The sequence below is a fragment of the Pleurodeles waltl genome, chromosome 1_2 (assembly GCF_031143425.1).
Source record: "Pleurodeles waltl isolate 20211129_DDA chromosome 1_2, aPleWal1.hap1.20221129, whole genome shotgun sequence".
Classification (NCBI taxonomy): domain Eukaryota; kingdom Metazoa; phylum Chordata; class Amphibia; order Caudata; family Salamandridae; genus Pleurodeles; species Pleurodeles waltl.
In genome coordinates this window covers 168,583,867-168,603,470 of record NC_090437.1, presented here as the reverse complement: position 1 = coordinate 168,603,470, position 19,604 = coordinate 168,583,867, and the positions used below count along the sequence as shown (strand labels likewise).

Sequence of the window (19,604 nt, the reverse complement as noted above, 5' to 3'; positions counted from 1 at the left end):
TCACTACCTTCAACCGATCACAAAACGCACCAAAGTTCCACCCACACCCAGGGTCAGCAAAAACATACACAGCGGTTCTACTCTCTCTTGGCAGCTCCCCCTCACCTTGGTGTCCACCATATTACTTCAAAAGATGCTTAATATGGGTCGGTGGGTTCTGATTCAATTAGGAGATTGGCGACAGTTTCTCCCTTGCCACCAGTGTTAAGAATACGCTTTTCACTTCAAAGGTACTTCATAAACCTTTATCAGGTTCGAAGCATGTTTATCCAACTTCCTCAGGCAGCGAACCAAGATCTTAATTGATCACATTCAAATCGTCCCCAGAAGCTTGACACTGCCTGGAATGCTGTGACCTCAAAGTGATTGTCACCGCATCCCATCAAGCAGTCCAGCCACAGCCTTGAAGAGCTTACAACGGGAGGGCAAACAGAACATCCACCCCAGATTCTACAGCATGACAGCTTTCAAATATCACTATCATCACTCAGACAACAAATGAAGGAATAACAATTTGTTGATGAGCTCACAGAAGATCTGTGACTAGAACAACCAGTGCTTAAGTGTAGAAAGAGCAGAAAGATCATGAGATAGCTGAAATGCAGCCTTACAAAAGCGCCACATTTCTGATTTCCAGGCCTGTATTCAACAAGCTGAAATTTTACATGGGTGAGTGGAGGACTATGGAATAGCTCTCATCTCTGCATGAGTCCGCACATGTCTATATTTAATGCCAGTCAGAATGAAGCAGACATGTGCAAAATGCAGATTTCTCATTGCAGTTCCTCTTATACTCACTTAGAATGAGAGGAGATGGCCAGATAAACTCACAATTAAATGGTTGGCATGATCATCTTTTTTAGGAAGACCTGGGCGTGCTGGCACTAGTAATCTGTTTATAAGAATATAGGACTGCAACCCATAACTGCATCTGAGCCACCCTCCAAGTACATGCTTTCATGTCTTCCCCAATCCCTTTGGAGATCTAGCGCCTGCCTGCTCAACATCCTCTGTGGGCCTGTCTAAAGCCAAACAACATATCTGCGAGTGGAGCGGAAGGGACAAAGAGCAAGGCAAGTTGTCATACCTTCAATGTTGAAATCACCAGCCTATGCTCCTTTTGTCAGTTATAGTCACTTTAAAAGCTAGACCAAACTATGTGGGTCCAGGGCAAAAAGGCAGAAAAATCGCACTTTAGCATCATGAAGGTTATCAGCAACAGGACAAAGAAGGACGTCTGACAGGAGAAGGGCCTACCACTCTTCAAAGGGCAGTGCTTCAATAATTCAGTTGAGAACAAAGAAAGACCAGTTAGTCTAGCATTCAGTTGCTTTTCTTTCTTACCTTTCATCTGTATCTAATCTTCAATTTACTTTATTCACTTTTTACTCCTGTATTCTGTTCACAGTAAATGATTTGTTTATCATTGCTTCACCATTTTACTGACTTTTAGGATAAAATGATCACACTCCTATTGGCCTCTTTATTTTGACACTCTGTTCTTCACTTTCACGTGATTTCAGTCTTTCATGACATTATTAAAGTTTTTCCAGATGAGAGATGCACTTTCTCTGTGTGGTTAAGAGTCTATTTACCATGATTAAGGACATCCTCTAAAAAGAGTGAGAAGGACCCTGGAAGTTAGGGCACACTGATCTGAACCTTGGTCCCTGCCTCTGATACAGCAATGACAACACACACCGTAAAGTCTTAAAAGCATACATCCATACATACCTTCATACACATCATGGAATATGGTAGTTGGAAACCCTTAATACATGATACAACTATGTAGAATCAACTAAATGATATATCTTATGCATACATAGGAAAAGGGTAACAGTACTTTGAAACAGCAGTGCATATGCCTAATATATTCTGTATAAATAATGGATTTCAGGGACAAGTTCCCTGCTATACCAAACAAACTCTGCAGATACAACAAGAACGTAAGCAACACAATTTATTTTTTCTTTTATATATCAATCACCACAAATTGCGTGCCTACGTGTAGCCGTGTGGAATGTACAATCAAACAAACTATGTAAATTATTAAATATCAGTTAGATACAAGTTGTGAATGAAACTTAGAATCTATGTTACTGGATACGAAGGGTCCAGTTTGAAAAATATTACTAAAGTTAGGTAGGCAAGGCAGAAGGCAGACTGTATGCAAGAGGAGGGGTTGATTTACAGTATTTCAAGGTCTCTGCCCTGTGGCTAACTTTTCCCAAAAATGTTTCCAGTTGCTTTCAGAGGTCAAGAGTGTGTGTCATTATGTTTAGCTGTAAATGGGTATATGTATCATCTTGCTCTGCCCTATAAACAGCAGGGTCCACCAGGAATTGTGTGGATCCTTCCTTGTGTAGTGTAGCTTAATTTTGAAGATGCTAAGCAGAATAAAGATTTGGATTACTATTGTGTCTGTTCTGGTCGGTGATACCACATGTAGATACTTCCAGTAAGCATGGAACGAAGAATGAAGGAAAGACATGCTGATTAATAAATCTTTGACAAAAGTAAAATAAATATGTGGTAGTGGGCTTACCCAAAACCGATTAGCAAATATTTTAGAAAGTTCAATAAGGCTTGCTCCACTAATAACCACTTATCCTTCAAATGACTTTTGATCTGCGTAAATTTAACAAGCAAAATAGTTCAAGGAATGTATCAATTATATAACTAAGAAACAGCTTCTAAGAAATTAAAATGGATTACTGACTTGTGGCCGTATATGAACACCACAGATAAAATGCAGGGAAATCATGGATAGCTATGCAGTCCCATTACAATGTGTGCAGTTCCTGGTGGTCCATTTATCTACAAATTACTTTGAGCTCTTCGAAGTGTTCAAAGGTCCTTAGGGCTGCCGAACACATTGATGCACCTACTGTATTCCAGAAAAGGGATAGCCATTATGATGCACTATGCACGGTAAAGCAAGTCATCACATTTAAATGGGGCACCAGTTCCACCCCCAACCTCACAGACTGGCTGCATAACACCTGGGACACTATTGGCATGGAAAATATTACACCCTCGTTGACATCCACATTACCACAGTTTCACAAGATATGAGGTTCATGTATTCATTTCCTAGCAAAATAATTCTGGAAACTAACTTTTGCACTCTACCTCACTTTTGACTCATGCAGGGCGAACACACTGCAGACAACCAAAAGGGAATGGACTGAAGTCATACCGAGGACCTTGTTGTTTCCCCAACAGGGATACTGTTCTTAATAAGATAGCATCACCAAGCAAGGAGCCATCCTCCACACCTGGTTGCATCCCCAAGTTTAATTCCCTTTCATCTTTCTTCCTAATCCCTTCCCCCTTTCTCGCTATGTTAAAATCAGACTAGTTGTTTTGTTCCTTTCTACTGCACCACACCAGCCGCTGGATGTAGGTGAGCGCATGTGTATCCTTGTGCAACTGAATAAAAATAGATTTGAACCACAAAGTGATCAAAGGTAGCATGATATATATTCTAGTGATTAATGATTATTCTTCAAAGTAGGGTGACCTGAGGTTTGTAAGGGACCCCATCACAGATGCTGTGTTCCAGATTATAAGGGATGAGTTTTACAGAAAAGGGTTGCTGGTATCTGTAGACATAGACAAGGGTGTGTAGGTCCTGTCAATAAAGATGCAAGAATTTCTGATTAAATCTGGAGTTAATTGGATAATAACTCAATTGTATTTACCACAGAACAACGGTTTGATAGAGTGGTTTTAGATGGTTGGATGTGAAGCAATTTAAACAGCTCTAGTTAATGGAATTGATGTCAAGGACCATTTAGTGGAAAGGCTGTGGTGTTAGCCTACAAATGTGTATCAGTTACTTCTCATGTGGAATTAATAAAAAAAACACATACCTCATGCTAAAATTAATCTCACATGGTCAAGGGAATTTAGTAAAAAAATCATGAAAATAGGAAAAACTGCAAAAAATACGTTTAGAAGACAGCTTAAAGCTAAGGGATGGATGGGGAGGACACATGCTGTCTGGAATCCTAATGTAAGAATAAGTGATTGTGTTAATATAAAGAAGCCTGGTTTATTATAAAGGAGAATCCCACCAACATCATGTCACGTTTGGAACATATATTCCACTGGATGAAACAGATTTTTGTGTATAAATGATTTCTAGACTGGGAACTTAGTACTATGTAACCCTGAGCCCAACTTACTGCCCTTTGGCTTGCTGTCTGGCTTTCGTACCCCTCTCTTCAATTCAGCTAAAATATAAGAACCTGTGAATTATTTGATGTCAATCACACTTTTGCTCCCTAAGTTAGTGCAGTGATAAAGGAGGCAAATGTGTAACTTCTCAACAAAAAAAAAACCCGTCCAATTCTTCATACTGATCACAGAATGAAGCCAACAAGATCCTTTGTCAGGTCACTTTTCAACTACTGCAATAATCTACTGTGGGTTCCCCAAAAACCGTATAGTCATGCTCGACACAATCAAAAAACAGTCTGCCAGGACCTCCCCCTTCCTCCTTAGATGGAACAGCAAGCTTCTTGACTTTCCTCACAAACCTACCACTTCATTGGCTGAGGGATCATGTTGGCATTTAAATCTGGTGTCTAAAGGTCTCCATGTTAACAATCACTACTGAGTGATCCTTCTTGCATCAGCATTGAGCCAAGCAGCAAACTAATGCATTGAAGATGGACTAAATATTGCTGTGCCATGCATGCTCAAGATGAGGACAGAGGGACCTGTAAAAGTGTAACACACATTCTATCTAGCAAGCCATTTGAAACAGCTGTTCTGTGGGTTTAATGTTTACTATGCTCGAGAATCTGAACTAGGCTGTTGCTACTCTAAATATCAGTACTTACTTAAGCCTGATCCTACTGACGAATTTGGCACATCAGAAAATCTCAACCAAACTTGACCATTTGGATTATAAGCCTATCTTGCCAAGTACATCTGGTATACTGCGGAAAATGAAGAGTTGAGACTCATTCCAGGATAGCATAGATACATTGCGTGTGGCATTATTGCTACAAGGCTTCTACAGTTGCCACATTTACCCCTATCTACATTGTTAGAGCAGGCTAGATATGATATTCAGTGTTCTCTTAGATACTCTTACAGGATCACTATCCATTTTCTAAATGTTGATTGTGCAAGGTTACCTATTTTGGACAATGGAATGGGTGTGTAGTTCTTAAATATAATTTGTGATTGATGGATGGTGTTTCACTGTCAGGGTCATACAGGTAGGCAGGGGTGTAGAATTCCTATAGCCTGACTCTCAAAACATAATGTATGTGGTCAAGCACAACGGGTTTCCTTATTTATTTTGTCCTTGTAGCAAGTAATCCCAAACCGTGCAGCACCATTGTCTGCAGTTAAGGTAATATTTGCATCCATATGTTAATGCTTTTCGAACTTGTATTTATGGTTCATTAATGCAAATCCTTTATTATTATGGTGAGAGCTCTAAGGAAATGGTGCAATTCTGGACTGTACTGCTGACAGTGGCTCCAGTGTGTATGCACAATTGTAAAGATTCACAATATGAATCTACATATATTGTTCCCAGAATTCTCTCTGATTAGATGCAAATTTTGCAAAAGCTTGAAAGCAAGACTGAGGAGTCTTTCCTTTCAAAATAAAGGGCCTAATTACGACCTTGGCGAATGGGATACTCCGTCACAATAGTGACGGATATCCCACCCGCTGTTTTACAAGTTCCTTAGGATATAATGGATCTTGCAATACAACAGACGGGATATCCGTCACGTTTGTGACTGAGTATCCCATCTGCCAAGGTCATAATCATGCCCAAAATGTTCACAAAGAAGTATAACTAGAAAATAATTTAGATGCAATTTCTTTGAAGCCTCAACTAGTAACAGGTGTTGAATGCTAGTATTCCCCAAAAATATTCATATAACAATACGACAGGGTGTGTTTACAGGAATGGCGCTCACAATTATTCCACCCAAAGTTTTCAAAAATCAAAAATGTCTCCACGGTGCTCCTGGAAGGAGGACCCACCCCACTCCTCCACAAACACTCTAAAGAGAAAAAGCAACGCACAATCCAAGGCACTCATGTCAGATAAATATGACCATTGTCCGTATCTCTTAGTACAGCAGATCCACTTGTTTTATTTAGTATGTTCTTCACTTCCAAACAGTCCAGCTAACACATGTTTCGTCGTGCGAACAGTATTTGCTTTGACTTCATCAAGGCTCAAAAACCAACATAATTAAATCTGATTACAAATGTATCTGTAACTAGGTTTAAATTATATGTTAAACATGACCATTTAGAATAACCAAAGTTCCATGTTGGTTAATTGGCATTAGAAAGTGCTTTATCATCCATGCATCAAGATTCCAAAGTAAACAATGAAAGTAAACAGGTTACCGACTTGCAAAACGGGGATTGGGCATTGCGATGTGCTTTTTGCCCGTTGCAAACAGCGAATTTCGCTGTTTGCGACGTGCAAAAAGTTTGGAACATCTGGCCCCAAATCATAAGAAAGACAATACTCAAGAGTTACTAAAAATAAAGGTACTTTATTTTAGTGACAAAGTGACAAAAATATCTCAGAGGATATACTCCCTTAGGAGGTAAGTAAAATACACATAATATACAAACAAACCAAAATCAGGTAAGTAAAACAGTCAGAAAGAAGTACAAACACTATAGAATACAATAGGATGCAATAGGTCTAGGGGCAACACAAACCATATACTAAGAAAGTGGAATACAAACCACATATGGACCCCTAGGCTAGTGTAGTGTGTAGAGGGTAGCTGGGAGTCTAAGAAAACACTAAGGGTGTCCAAGATACCCCACCCCAAGACCCTGGAAAGTAGGAGTAAAGTACCTCTATTTCCCCAGAAACACACTAAACTCGTGATAGTGGATTTTGCAAAGACCACAACAGACTGCAAAGCACTGAAGACGGATTCCTGGACCTGAGGACCTGCAAAGGAAGGGGACCAAGTCCAAGAGTCGTGAAAGTGTTCCGGGAGAGGGGGGCAGGATGAAGGTGCAAAATGGCTGCCTCCGGATGGAAGAAGCTGAAGATTCTGCAACAATGAAAGGTGCTAGGAACTTCTCCTTCATGCAGAAGATGTCCCACAGCCCGGAGGATGCAGAGTTGTTTCTTTGGCAAAAGACCGCAAACAAGCATTGCTAGCTGCAAGAGTCACAGTTGAAGAAAAAGGGTGCTGCCCGGGCACAGGAAGGACCAGGATGTCGCCACTTGGGAGAGGAGACAGAGGGAGCCCTCAGCAACGTAGAGAGCCCACGCACAACAAGGTAGCACCCACAGAAGCACTTCAACACGGGTTCAAGAAGTCTGAACACGGCGGTCGTCTCAACACGGCAAAAGACGGTCCCACGAAGCTGGAGGTCAACTCAGGGAGTTGAGCAATGCAGGACGGAGTGCCGGGGACCTGGGCTTGGCTGTGCACAAAGGATTCCTTGGAAATGTGCACAGAAGCCCTAGCAGCTGCAGTTCACGCGGTGCACAGGATTACTGTCTGGAGAGGGGAGGTAAGGACATAACTCCTCCAAATTTGGACAGTTGGACCACTGGACAGTCTGGGTCACTTGGGTCCACCACCTGTGTTCCAGGGGCATCGCTCATCAAGATAAGAGGGGTCCCAGTGTACCGGTGACGCTGAAGTTTGGTGCCTGCTGGAGCATGGGGAAGATTGCGTCAATCCACTGGAGATTTCTTTGTGGCTTCCAGTGCAGGATGAAGGCAAAGCATGCACCACCAGGAAACAGTCAAGAAAGCTGGCAGGATTAGGTGCTACAATGTTGCTGGTAATCTTCTTGCTACTTTGTTGCAGTTTTGCAGGCGTCCTGGAGCAGTAAGCGGTCGATCCTTGGCAGAAGTCGAAGAGAGGGGTGCAGAGGAACTCTGGTGAATTCTTGCAAGTCATTATCTGAGGAAAAGCCCACTGGAGAGTTCCTAAATAGCCCTCAGAGGAGAATTGGCCAACTAGTCAGGTAGCACCTATCAGGAGGGGTCTCTGACGTCACCTGCTGGCACTGGCCACTCAGAGGCCTCCAGATGGCAGAGGTCTGGGACACACTGGAGGAGCTCTGGTCACCACCCCTGCGGTGGTGATGGACAGGGGAGTGGTCACTCCCCTTTCCTTTGTCCAGTTTTGCGCCAGAGCAGGGACTGGGGGTTCCCAAAACTGGTGTAGACTGGCTTATGCAAGGAGGGCACCATCTGTGCCCTTCAAAGCATTTCCAGAGGCTGAGAGAGGCTACCCCTCCCCAGCCTTTAACACCTATTTCCAAAGGGAGAGGGTGTAACACTCTCTCTCTCAGAGGCAATTCTTTGTTCTTCCTTAATGGGACTGGGCTGCCCAGACCACAGGAAGGCAGAACCCCGTCTGTGGGGTGGCAGCAGCGGTAGCTGCAGAGAAAACCCCAGAGAGCTGGTTTGGCAGTACCCGGGGTACATAGTGGAGCCCCGGGGATGCATGGGCTTGGCACCCCAATACCAGATTTGGCATGGGGGACAAATCCATGATCTTATACATGTTACATGGCCATATTCGGAGTTACCATTGTGAAGCTACATATATGTATTGACCTATATGTAGTGCACACGTGTAATGGTGTCCCCGCACTCACAAAGTCCGGGGAAATTGCCCTGAACTATGTGGGGGCACCTTTGCTAGTGCAAGGGTGCCCTCACACTTAGTAACTTTGCACCTAACCTTCAGCAAGTGAAGGTTAGACATATAGGTGACTTAGAAGATACTTAAGTGCAGTGGAAAATGGCTGTGAAATAACATGTGCATTATTTCACTCAGGCTGCAGTGGCAGTCCTGTGTAATATTTGTCTGAGCTCCCTATGGGTGGCAAAAGAAATGCTGCAGCCCACAGGGATCTCCTGGAACCCCAATACCCTGGGTACTTAGGTACCATATACTAGGGAACTATAAGGCTGTTCCAGTATTCCAATTAGAATTGGTACAAATGGTCACTAGCCTATAGTGACAATTTTAAAGGCAGAGAGAGCATAAGCACTGAGGTTCTGATTAGCATAGCCTCAGTGACACAGTTAGTCACTACACAGATACACACATTCAGGCCACAAACTATGAGCTCTGGGGTCCTGGCTAGCAGGATCCCAGTGAGACAGGCAAAAACAAACTTACATACATGTAAAAATGGGGATAACATGCCAGGCAAGATGATACTTTCCTACCCTAATGAACACCGGAAAACACAAAACAACCTGTCACAGAGTACTCTTTAAACTATAGAGGTACACTTTTTAGTCAAATCACGAGTCCCATACAGCCACTACATAGTGTGTGTTCAAATAGTTATCCGCTTATGAAGGCTCGCCAACAATACATTCTGTTGTATTAGGGTGATTGTTACACATAGAGATAGGGTAACAGCAGCTAAAGTCAATATCATGGAAAAAGTAACACCCATCTTATTCTGAATGAAACAAAAGGAGCTAAAATTGTGCTAAACTCGTAAGCAGGTAGAGTCTGGAGTGGGTGAATTATAGAAGAGAAAGTCTTCAGAACGTCGCACATAGAAAATGGGCAAATTAACAGGGGTGACGCTCAAGTTTATGAGAGCAACGGACCAATTAATGCAAGAAATGCACAATATTGTCACTAGCATCATAGACTTCAGTGGTGAGCAGGAATGCTTGGCCTCTTTAGTAATTACAGTAATTACACAGAAATCCTCTGTCTACCTTGACCATGCAACCTAAGGAACTGATATTTGCAGACTCAAATGAAATCTTGACCACATTCATAATTAAATAAATTCCATTACATCATATCTCTCTTCCACCCAATAACACTTGATGATGCTTACGAAGCTGAAAGAAGGTCATCTGGCTTCGACTGGATTTCGGAGAGCAACGACCAAAGGTGTTTGTGGAGGAGGAGAATGGAATTGCTTTGCTTTTTGATGTATCATGAAAATTCAAGGCTAGCACAAGTATCAGTATTCTGTGTTAGGAAGGATTAATGATCGACGAAACCAATGAAACCTGTGGGTTAGCACTAGGTGTTACATGGGCCATCTTCTCAGCAGAAATCGTTATGCCAAAGTCTGGTTGAGTGGAAGTACATGAATGTGGTTCTTCGCCAGTAGAAAAAAAGTGAAGTATTTCAATCATTTGAGTTCTTTCTAGTGTATATCACCAAAGCAGCATTCTAATAGTTTATTAATAAAGAATGTCTGGTATGAGTAGCACAGAAACATTCCAAAATTAGTTACACAACATTAGCACACTGCCACCTTATGGGTGGTCGTGTTCAATATTTCTATTGGTTTTATATGTATGCATTACATTGTGAACTAAAAAAGGAACTTCATAATGGCCACTGAAGGCATCATGCTCGATCTGGAAGGGTGACCAAGACAAGTGTACATGGGCAGGCAAGTACAAAAGCCTTTACGTTTTGATCCCTGCATGACTTTGAGCACAATAAACTATGTGCTGGTAAACAGGTCTCCTGAAAGCTCACAGGCTTGCAAGCTGGTTTTTTTTTAAGGAACTTGTGTGGTATTGGTTTCACGTTAATAGTGGAGAACAAACTTCTAAAAAGCCTGATGTCCAGTAGAGTCGTTGTTGACACCACTCCCCACCTATATAGGTGAGCATGTGTATCAGGTCCCAGTGGCGTGACGTGCCACTGCCTGGCAACATTTCATTTTCAAATTAAGTAGAAAAGGTGGAAAAAGTGATAAAACATTTGGACACCAGGCCTTGTCTGAGTAGCATGTCCAAAGAAACTTAGGTATTGGAAGCATTTATCATAAAAAAGCACAAACGGAAGGGGTCAACAGAGAAAAGGACAGTGGGCAGGGCACTGTACCACAATAGCAAAGGTACCAAAACCCACATAGGAGCAGCCAAACGTCATGCAAAACAATAAAATGCATGCATGACAGACAGCAAAATACCATTCACACAGACCACATTACAAAGCCGCCACCCTTCCATCCACGCACATCCCATGCAGTAGAACACTAGCAGACTCCTAAAACTGCTTTGGTCCCTCACCAGGGGCATGAAACAATATATATATGAAACCATCATACAGCAATGGCACTAGGGGAGAAACAGAAAAGCATTAGTAAAATGTTTATGTATCAAGACTTGGAGACTGTAGATGAGAGATGCGCCGGTCGTGACAAGTCACCCCACATCTCATAGTAAGGTTACAATCCCAGTGGATTAAGTTGGTCGTAGACCGTATGTCATCATTTAAACCCTGGGACAGGGGACATAAAATGCTGTCAGTCTTTTACGCCAAATGCCCACAAGAGCACAATGTCTTGTTTGGAATACCTTTGAAAGAGGCAAATGTGGGTTGTTCATCCCACTCCTCCCAAAAAGCTCACACAGGGCCTAAAAGAAGATACAACACAAAAGAGGTGACTAGTAACATGGCCAGCTCCCCTCCCCTCTGACAACTTGGCCGTGTTCCCTACCCATCTCTGGGTCCTGCATACAGCTCTCTCAAAACAAATTCAGCCCTAGCAACAGCTGCAGTTAATTTTGAGCAAGTTCACACTTCCTGCTAGCATTAAGAGGTGTCTATCCTTATTAGAGATTCTTGGACTCTGCAAGAGTTATGTTGAAATTGGTTACCATGAGACTGGACTATGTACTGTTCACACTGGTTCCCTCCAGAATTTAAAGGAGTCTGTTTGTCTGAGCAGGCAGTGGGTCAGGCACAAACTAAAACTAATTTTAAAAACAAGCTAGTCTTGTGAGCCTAGTTCTTCGTTCACCTTTTTACTTGTGGATGAAACTCAAGCCAAAACTGCGGAGTAAAAGATAGGAGAGTCGGGCACAGAGTATGCCTGAGAAAGAAAGCCTACTGTTGCTCTGCCACAGGCTGATTCAGACTGTTTAGTAGGTCGAGTACCTCCCTAAAATATCTCAAGAACGATCAGCTGCTTTGACCCCTGCCATGGGTACTACCATCGCCGTGAGTCAGAGATAGTAGTTTGCTGCCTCTTTCAATGTTTACTTTTAGAGAGAGCCCGTGGGCTACTGCACTTGAGACAATGATTAGGAAAGAGCTCAAGATTTCCTTGAATGCACAAATGTCTTTCAATGGGCTGACCAGGTCCTCTTGCTTCCCTTTGTCCTTTTCTTCCTCCCATGCCCTCGTGTTTGTGGGCTTTTTGGTGCTTTTCCCATTGCGGATTACCACCAACAAGCCTATGCAATCACTTCACCTGAAAACCTTTCTCAAAGACTGTTTTCCATTTGTTGAGACCCAGACTAGCACCATACACTTCCACAGCAAACAGTATTGATTCCCTGAGACCGGGCACCTCTTCTTGCACCATCACACATGTATGGGACACCCCAACCGCTGCAGCAACCCCTCTGCTGGAAGAATTAAAAACGAACTTTGAAGTCTCAGAAAACAGATGGTGCTATAGTGCACCCACCAAATTCGAAGTACGACTGAACAGATTCACTCACAAAACCTTCTGAAGTGGGTGTGCAGGCTAGGAAGAAGGGAACAAACTTCCCTTAAGATACTGAACATGCAGACTTTCCCATGTACTCTTCTTAATGTATCCTCTGACATCGAACAGCAACTACTGCTAATCATCCACAGTGGATAGAAATGTATGTAACTAGCAAATGATCATACTTAACATAGCTACTGAATCTTAAATGAACAGAACTCCTACTCTTTTATACAGATGTAGTACCGACTAGTTTATCAATTAATTGGGCATTAGTTCTGTGTTATTTGTGAATGACCTTTCAAACGGACATCATAGTCATACAATAGAAGCTATTGCCTCTTTGGCCTTGTTACACCTTGAAACACAAAGCTTAAAAAGAGGCACTTGGGATTTTAATAAGCATACAGAAGTACCTAGTGCCAGAGGATCCAGCATCAACATACAGTATTTGTCACAAGGACTGCCACTTCTGCTAGAGTTCACTGGGACCATCAGACATGGCCTGACAGTCGTTTATAAAAATACTTGTCAAAACCCAATGTTTATATGCCAAGTTAAAATACAAATAAAGCAAAAGTACTTTCATTCATTTCCTATAGCCGTAAAGTATGAGTGGGTTACTCAACACAACGGAAATGAAGTTCTTCAAAATTCCATCCTAATATTAACTCTAGGAATATCTTTAGGCATCCCAGGAAACATGAGAACAGAAATAAGCCCGGTATCTATCCGTGAAAGAATTTCACTTACCAAGTTAGTTTTATATAGAGGAGTCAAGGCTCTGTTAAAAATGTGTCTTAATGCTGTTTTCACAGAGGGCATCTCAGGGTTTATTCATTCACTGACCACACTCAAGATACTGTCATCTCAACGTAAGATGTGTTGAGACCAATTTTTTAAACTAACATAGAGGCCCAACCAGTAGATGCAGCGTTGAACATACAATGATTTTTGATGGAATCGCTCCAAAGCTAGAATGAAAGTGCTAAAATATTTTCATTTCCCATGCTAAGGTACTTTAGAGCTAGCAAAAGCTTAGAAACCACGAAATGTTAACGTCTGATTGAACTGCTTAATTACTTTATAGAATGTTTGCAAGTTTGTGTTTGTTTTCCAAAAGTGAAAACTGAAAAAATGTATACGGCAGAATCAGGCTTTTGGTTTATTTTTGCATTGTGTTGATGGAACACACTTTCACTGCTGCTTTTTTGGATGCTCACGTGTTTACCTTTTTATGTCATTTTATTGTTCTATTTTGTATGGAATATCGCATGTTGATTATACAGTACTTGAATGCCTATAAACTAATAAAGTATTGTTATCAAAGGAAGCAGGGCTCAAGGTAAACGTTAATCTTTGAAACGGGGCAACTGACTGCGGCCCACGTTTCAGCACCTTCACACAGAGTTGTCAGTCATACCATCAAAAGACTTACCGTCCCACAAGTAGACAGTGTTTGCTGACAAGAGTTGTGTTCCAGTGCAAAGCTTTAGTATTTATTTTAATAATTATTTGTGATGTTTTTGTTGTGCGAAGATTAGCTGGAGCAGCCTTTTTAGCCCTGTCAATGAGTAGTTCATCATCAACATAGACAGTAAGAGAATGATGCCATAATCACATAACTTAGGGCCCGATTTAATATTTGGCGGATGGAGTAGTCACCATTGGCCTGGTGGAAGACTTTACGTCCGCCAGGCTGAGACTACTAGGCCCGTCAAATTTATAAATGACAGGCTCACAGCTGGTCATTTATAAAGGGATTGGCAGGAAAGCTGCCATGGGGGTTCCTGTCAATGCATTTTACAGTTTCTTACAGGACTGCGTTGGAAGGACGCAGCCCATTAACAAGCAGTGATCTATTTTTATTTTCAGAAAGAAAATCCCTGTATTGCATTTTCTTTTTGTAAAGAAAAAATGTAATGCTTCCTTCGTGATAGGGTGCTTCTTCCATGGCGGGATCATTAAAATGTTTCTACTGCTTCTTACCGCCAGGTTTAACCCAGCAGTAGGAAACAGTAAATAAGCATTGGCAAAGCCAACAGGTAGTGCCTACACAAGAGTTATTGGCTTTGCCAATACGTTTTAGCCATACTGTACACCTTTGTGGCTGATGTTCAGCATGGCTAAAAGTTAGTGGGGTAAAGGAGAGTGTCGTAAAGTGGAGTAGAGGAGAGTGTTATCAAGCGGCGTACAGTGGAGTAGAGTTGAATGGTGTGGGGTGGAGTGAAGAGGAGTTGCATGGCATGGGGTGTTGCAGAGTATCGTGGAGGGAGTAAAATGTCATAGAGAGGAAGGGTGGAGAGTGATGTGGAGTTGAGTGGAGTGAAATGGAGTAGAGTGTCATAGAATGGAGTGGCACTGTCATGGAGTGATGTAGAGCATAGTGGAGTGGCACAGATGGTGTTGCTCAGAGTGGTGCAGTGTAGTAGATTAGCGATGCGTAGAGCAGATTGTCGCAGAATACAGTGCCATAGATTAGTTTAGAGAGTGGAATGGCATGGAGTGGAGTAGAGTTGAGAGGCGAGGGGCATGGAGTGGAGTGCTGTAGAGTGGAGTAGTGTCTCGTAGAACGAAGTGGAGTAAAGTGGCATGGAGTGGCATACAGAGAGTTGTGTAGAGCGCCTTAGAGCGGAGGAGTGTAGTAGAGTGAAGAAGATTGGAGTGGCACAGAGTGGAGTAGAGTTTAATGTACTAGAGCATCATAGAGTGGAATATCGTATAGAGTGTTGGGTCAGAGAGTGGAGTACAGTGGCCTACAGTGAAGTGGTGTAAAGTACAGTGGTGAAGAGTAGACTGGCATAGAGTGCAGTGGCGTAGTGTGCAATGGTTTTGAGTAAAGTGTTGTTGAGTGCCTTGGCATAGAGTGCAGTGACGTACAGTAGAGTGGCATAGAGGGCAGTGGCGTAGAGCAGAGTGATGTAGATTGCAGTGGTGTGGAATGCAGTGGTGCTGAATGAATTAGAGTGGTGTTGAGTGATGCAGAGTGTGGTGGAGAAGAGTGCATTGGTGTAGAATACAGTAGAAAAGCATAGATATGAGTGGTGCTGAGTAAGATTCAGTGACAAAGAGTGCAATGGCATAGGGCAGAGTGGTGCAGAGAGCACTGATAGTGCACTCCATATCACTCTACCCTGAAGAGTGTACTCTGACACAGAGCAAAATGGTGTAGAGTGGCATAGCGTACAGTGGCGTAGAGTGCAGTGGTGCAGAGTGCCCATGAGGTAAGTGGCAGAGAGTGCGGTCTTGCAGACTGCAGTGTTGTAGAGTTCAGTGGCATAAAATGCAGCGGTGCAGAGCGCAGAGTACAGTGAAGCAGACAGGAGTGGTTCGGAGAGGTGCACAGTAGAATAGAATGGCACTGAGTTCAAGGACATACAGTGCAATGGTGTAGAGTGGTGTAGCGTGCAGTGGCTTAGAGTGCAGTGCTGCAGAGTAGAGTGGTGTTGAGTTCACTAGCACAGAATGCAGTCTTGCAGAGTAGAGTGTCACACAGTGCAGTGGCACAGAAAAGAATGGTGCAGAATAGAGTGGCACACAGTAGAGTACAGCAGTGCAGACTTGTTGGCATAGAGTGCAGTGGCATCAAGGGTAGCAGAGTAGGGTATAGTGGGGCATTTCAGTGGCGTAGAGTGGCATAAAGTTCATAGTGTGGAGTGCAGTGGGAGACAGTGGTGTGGAGTGGCATATAGAGTAGTGGTGGAGAGTACAGTAGTGGAGAGTAGAATAGAGTGGAGTAGAGTGCCAGGACGTAGAGTGCTTAGAGTGCAGTGGTATTAAGTGTTGCAGAGTAGATTATAGTTGCGTAGAGTGCAGTGCAGCAGAGTAGATGGCGTAGAGTGCAGTGGCTTAGAGTGTTACGGAGTAAAGTATAGTGGCATAGGGTGCAATGCGGCAGAGTAGTTGGCGTAAAGTGCATTGGTTTTGAGTAAAGTGGTGTTTAGTGAATTGGCGTAGAGTGCAGTAGAGTAGCATGGCATACAGTGCAATAGCATAGAGTGCAGTGGCTTAGAGTTCAATGGGAGAGAGTGCACTGTTGCAGAGTAGACTGTCATAGAGTGCATTGGTATATAGAAGAGTGCCGTAGAATGCAGTGGCGTTGAGTGGTGCAGATTAGAGAGGCATAGAGTACAGTGGGGCAGAGAGCACTAACGTATAGTACAATGACATACACTGCAGTAGCATAAAGTGTTGCTGAGAAGAGTATAGTGGTGTAGAGTGCAGTGGTGCAGAGTAGATAGGTATAGAGTGCAGTTGCGTAGCATGCATTCATTTTGAGTAAAGTTGTTAGGGTGCACTGGCGTAGAATGCAGTAATGCAGAGCAGTGATGGCACAGAGTGGAGTGGCGTGGAGGGGTTCAGTGTAGTGGCACTGAGTACAGTGGCCCTGCGTGCAGTGACGTAGAGTAGATTGTTTCAGAGTAAAGTAGAGTAGTGCACGGTAGAGTACAGTGGCATAGAGCAGAGTGGCATTCCAGCACATATTAGATTAGAGCGGTGTACCGTGGACTGTCATATAATGCAATGGCATAGAGAATATGCATGGTGTTATAGCTCACTGCCATACAGACAAAACATCTTCAGTTGAAATGACCATTAAAATTGCACAGACATACAGTTTTACTGCTAAAACGATTTTCACTGCAAAAGATAATGTGTGGAAACTGCAGCACCTAGTGTATTGATTTGTTTTTTACTCGTATTAAAATATTTGTTTACACCACACTTCAGAATAACTTAAAAATGTGCTTCATTTGTGTTTTTTTAATTCTGATATATTCTGAAATATCTGCAAGTTAATTTAACATTTAAATGTTGTTGTGTGCTGGAAAACAATAACATTGTACTGCCTTCCTCAAGCACTCCCCCATTAGCCAGCATACTTGTCACACAAACCCTCTCACTTTGAAATCAGAGAATGCAAAGTAAACACCAAGCTCCCTGGAAGACTGAAACTGAGTGAGATTTAAAGGCCTGTTTACAGAAATTCAGTACTGGTGGAAGAATACAATAAACAGGGTTGGGCGACGCAGACCTACGAACTTGAATACAAATCTAACCGTGTGACGGAGGGTAGGGCCTTGTGTGGAGAAGTACCTAAGCAGCACTTTTGACTCCACCACAAGCACCCCCCAAAAAAAATAATCTTGCTGAGGCTGCTTCTGATGTCCTGTGGTGCTTTCACACCCTTTAATGGATGTCGGCAGTTGAAAGCCTCCGAAAACAAGCTGAAAACACTGCTTACAGCAGTTTTCAGCTTGTTCTCCCTGCCACTGTGTGATATCAGCTCCTCGCCAGGTGACCCTCTGAAGGGAGTCTGTTTAGTGTGTCACATGGTGGCACCATGTGAGTTTGCAGGTCTGAGAAGGGACAAACTCAAGCTGGGAATCCTAAAACAAACTGAAAGTAAGCAAATGTTAGTTACAAACCACAAAGCCAATGATAAGCATGGACGGAATGCATTCCCAGGATTGCTTTTTGAATTTTCCTGAGATGTCTAGCTCACTAGACAGCAGAGCTGTGTGGAAGGCTTCAACCTAAAAATGACTACATGTCCACCCATCCAAATTGGGTGGCGGACATATCGTCATTTCTCCCACTGCCCTTGCTCCCCAGTGCTGTGGGAAGGGGTTAATCAGACAGAGTAGTCTCTGCTGTGATTAACCCACAGTAAAATGCTGGAGGAGGACCGCATTCTTGGCGGCGAAGATACTCTGTGGCCGTTACGACAGGGTATTGTTACCACCAAGAATGAAATCGGGCCCTAAGTGGTGAAGGTGGCAATGCACATATTAGGTAAACTGGATACGGTGCATTAAACACGATTTCTGCAACAGAAGCATGTGAACATAACGGTCCATCTACCCTAAATAGCACAGCTAGATGTTAACATGGGAGTTAGAGTTCACCAAAGTGAGTACTTACTCTCTTTAACGTGCCAGGACAACAGATTATCAATTTCTTGTCCTTGGTTATCAGAAAGTACCGAAACTACGTTCTACTTGATAGATTAAACTTTAATATGATGCACATTTTCAAAAGTATCGATCCGACCTCCGGGACGTTGCAGCGATGTGAAAAGAGGCATTTATATTCAAATTAAAACATATTACATTGATACGAAGGCTTTAAGTGCGACTGGTCCTGGCACTGGCCATTAAAAAAACAGGTGCTCTGGTCGAGTGGCATACTTTGACGATCATCGTAAAAAAAAAATAGGAAGACTGATCCAAGCCTAAAATACGCGTTTAGTAAAAAGCAAACTACAATCATATATTCAGTGCACTGCGATGTTGTACCATCACGAGATGGGAGCTATGAGTATATAAGTCGTTAGTTGAAAATAAAAAGACGTAGCGCTCAAATTTAGGGCAGTTTTTTTCTGCTTTTCAGCCTTTGCGACAGGCGTCTGTAAGGGATTTTATTTGCTTACTTTGCGGTACCTAAAAATCTTCATCGACTCACCAGCCACCGCAAGCTTTACCCCGGTGTTTTAAAAGTACAACAGATTTCTGAAGTTATTATGTTGAAACTTCTTTACAGGTCACTCACACTTACCTCATCTGAATCTTGCCCGTTCATTTCTCTCTTGCTTGCTGGAAATTTCAAGATGAATTTTCAGAGGGTCCCTAAACAAGATAACGGATCAGGAGGAGCAGCCGAGTGCCTCTCCCCGTACCTACACAGAGAGGGGAAAAAATAGGCTAGACGGACAAACTCGAAAAACTCCGCCTTGATAATTATCCGAAAAGTAACGGGCTCTTTTTACACCTGCCAGCTCCGATCTATTGTGCAGCTCCTGCATCTCATTCGGTCTAGAATTAACCGGGCACTTTCGGAGCAGAGATGATGCTCTATGGCGCATGCTCAGTGTAACACTTTCAACCCGAGCATGCGTAGTGGGAGCATGTCGCTTCATTGCACTCATGGGTGAGAAGTTTGTGTTCTCGTTTCTTCCAGCGAGAGGCTCAGCACACAGTAGTCAGCACTGAGTGGGGTTATCTCCGTAGACAGCTGCATCGATGCATACAGCCTCTCCGCTTCCCTGCATAATTTAACTTAAGAGCGATGCAAGATTTCTGAGTTATAGAGGAGCTAGTATCAGAATCCTATTTCCAAAATGG

The 19,604-nt window shown here is 42.9% G+C and overlaps 1 protein-coding gene across 1 annotated transcript in view; it reads right to left on the bottom strand.

Annotated features, from left to right (window-relative positions):
* LOC138298954 (zinc finger protein 248-like) overlaps nucleotides 1-19,303 on the bottom strand; it is a 117,468-nt gene extending 98,165 nt beyond the window's left edge. The window contains exon 1 of the mRNA XM_069236916.1: nucleotides 19,039-19,303. Within this exon, the coding sequence (XP_069093017.1) occupies nucleotides 19,039-19,062 (24 nt within the window). The 5' untranslated portion in view covers nucleotides 19,063-19,303. The remainder of the gene's footprint in view (nucleotides 1-19,038) is intronic.
* Between the last annotated feature and the right edge of the window lie 301 nt (nucleotides 19,304-19,604).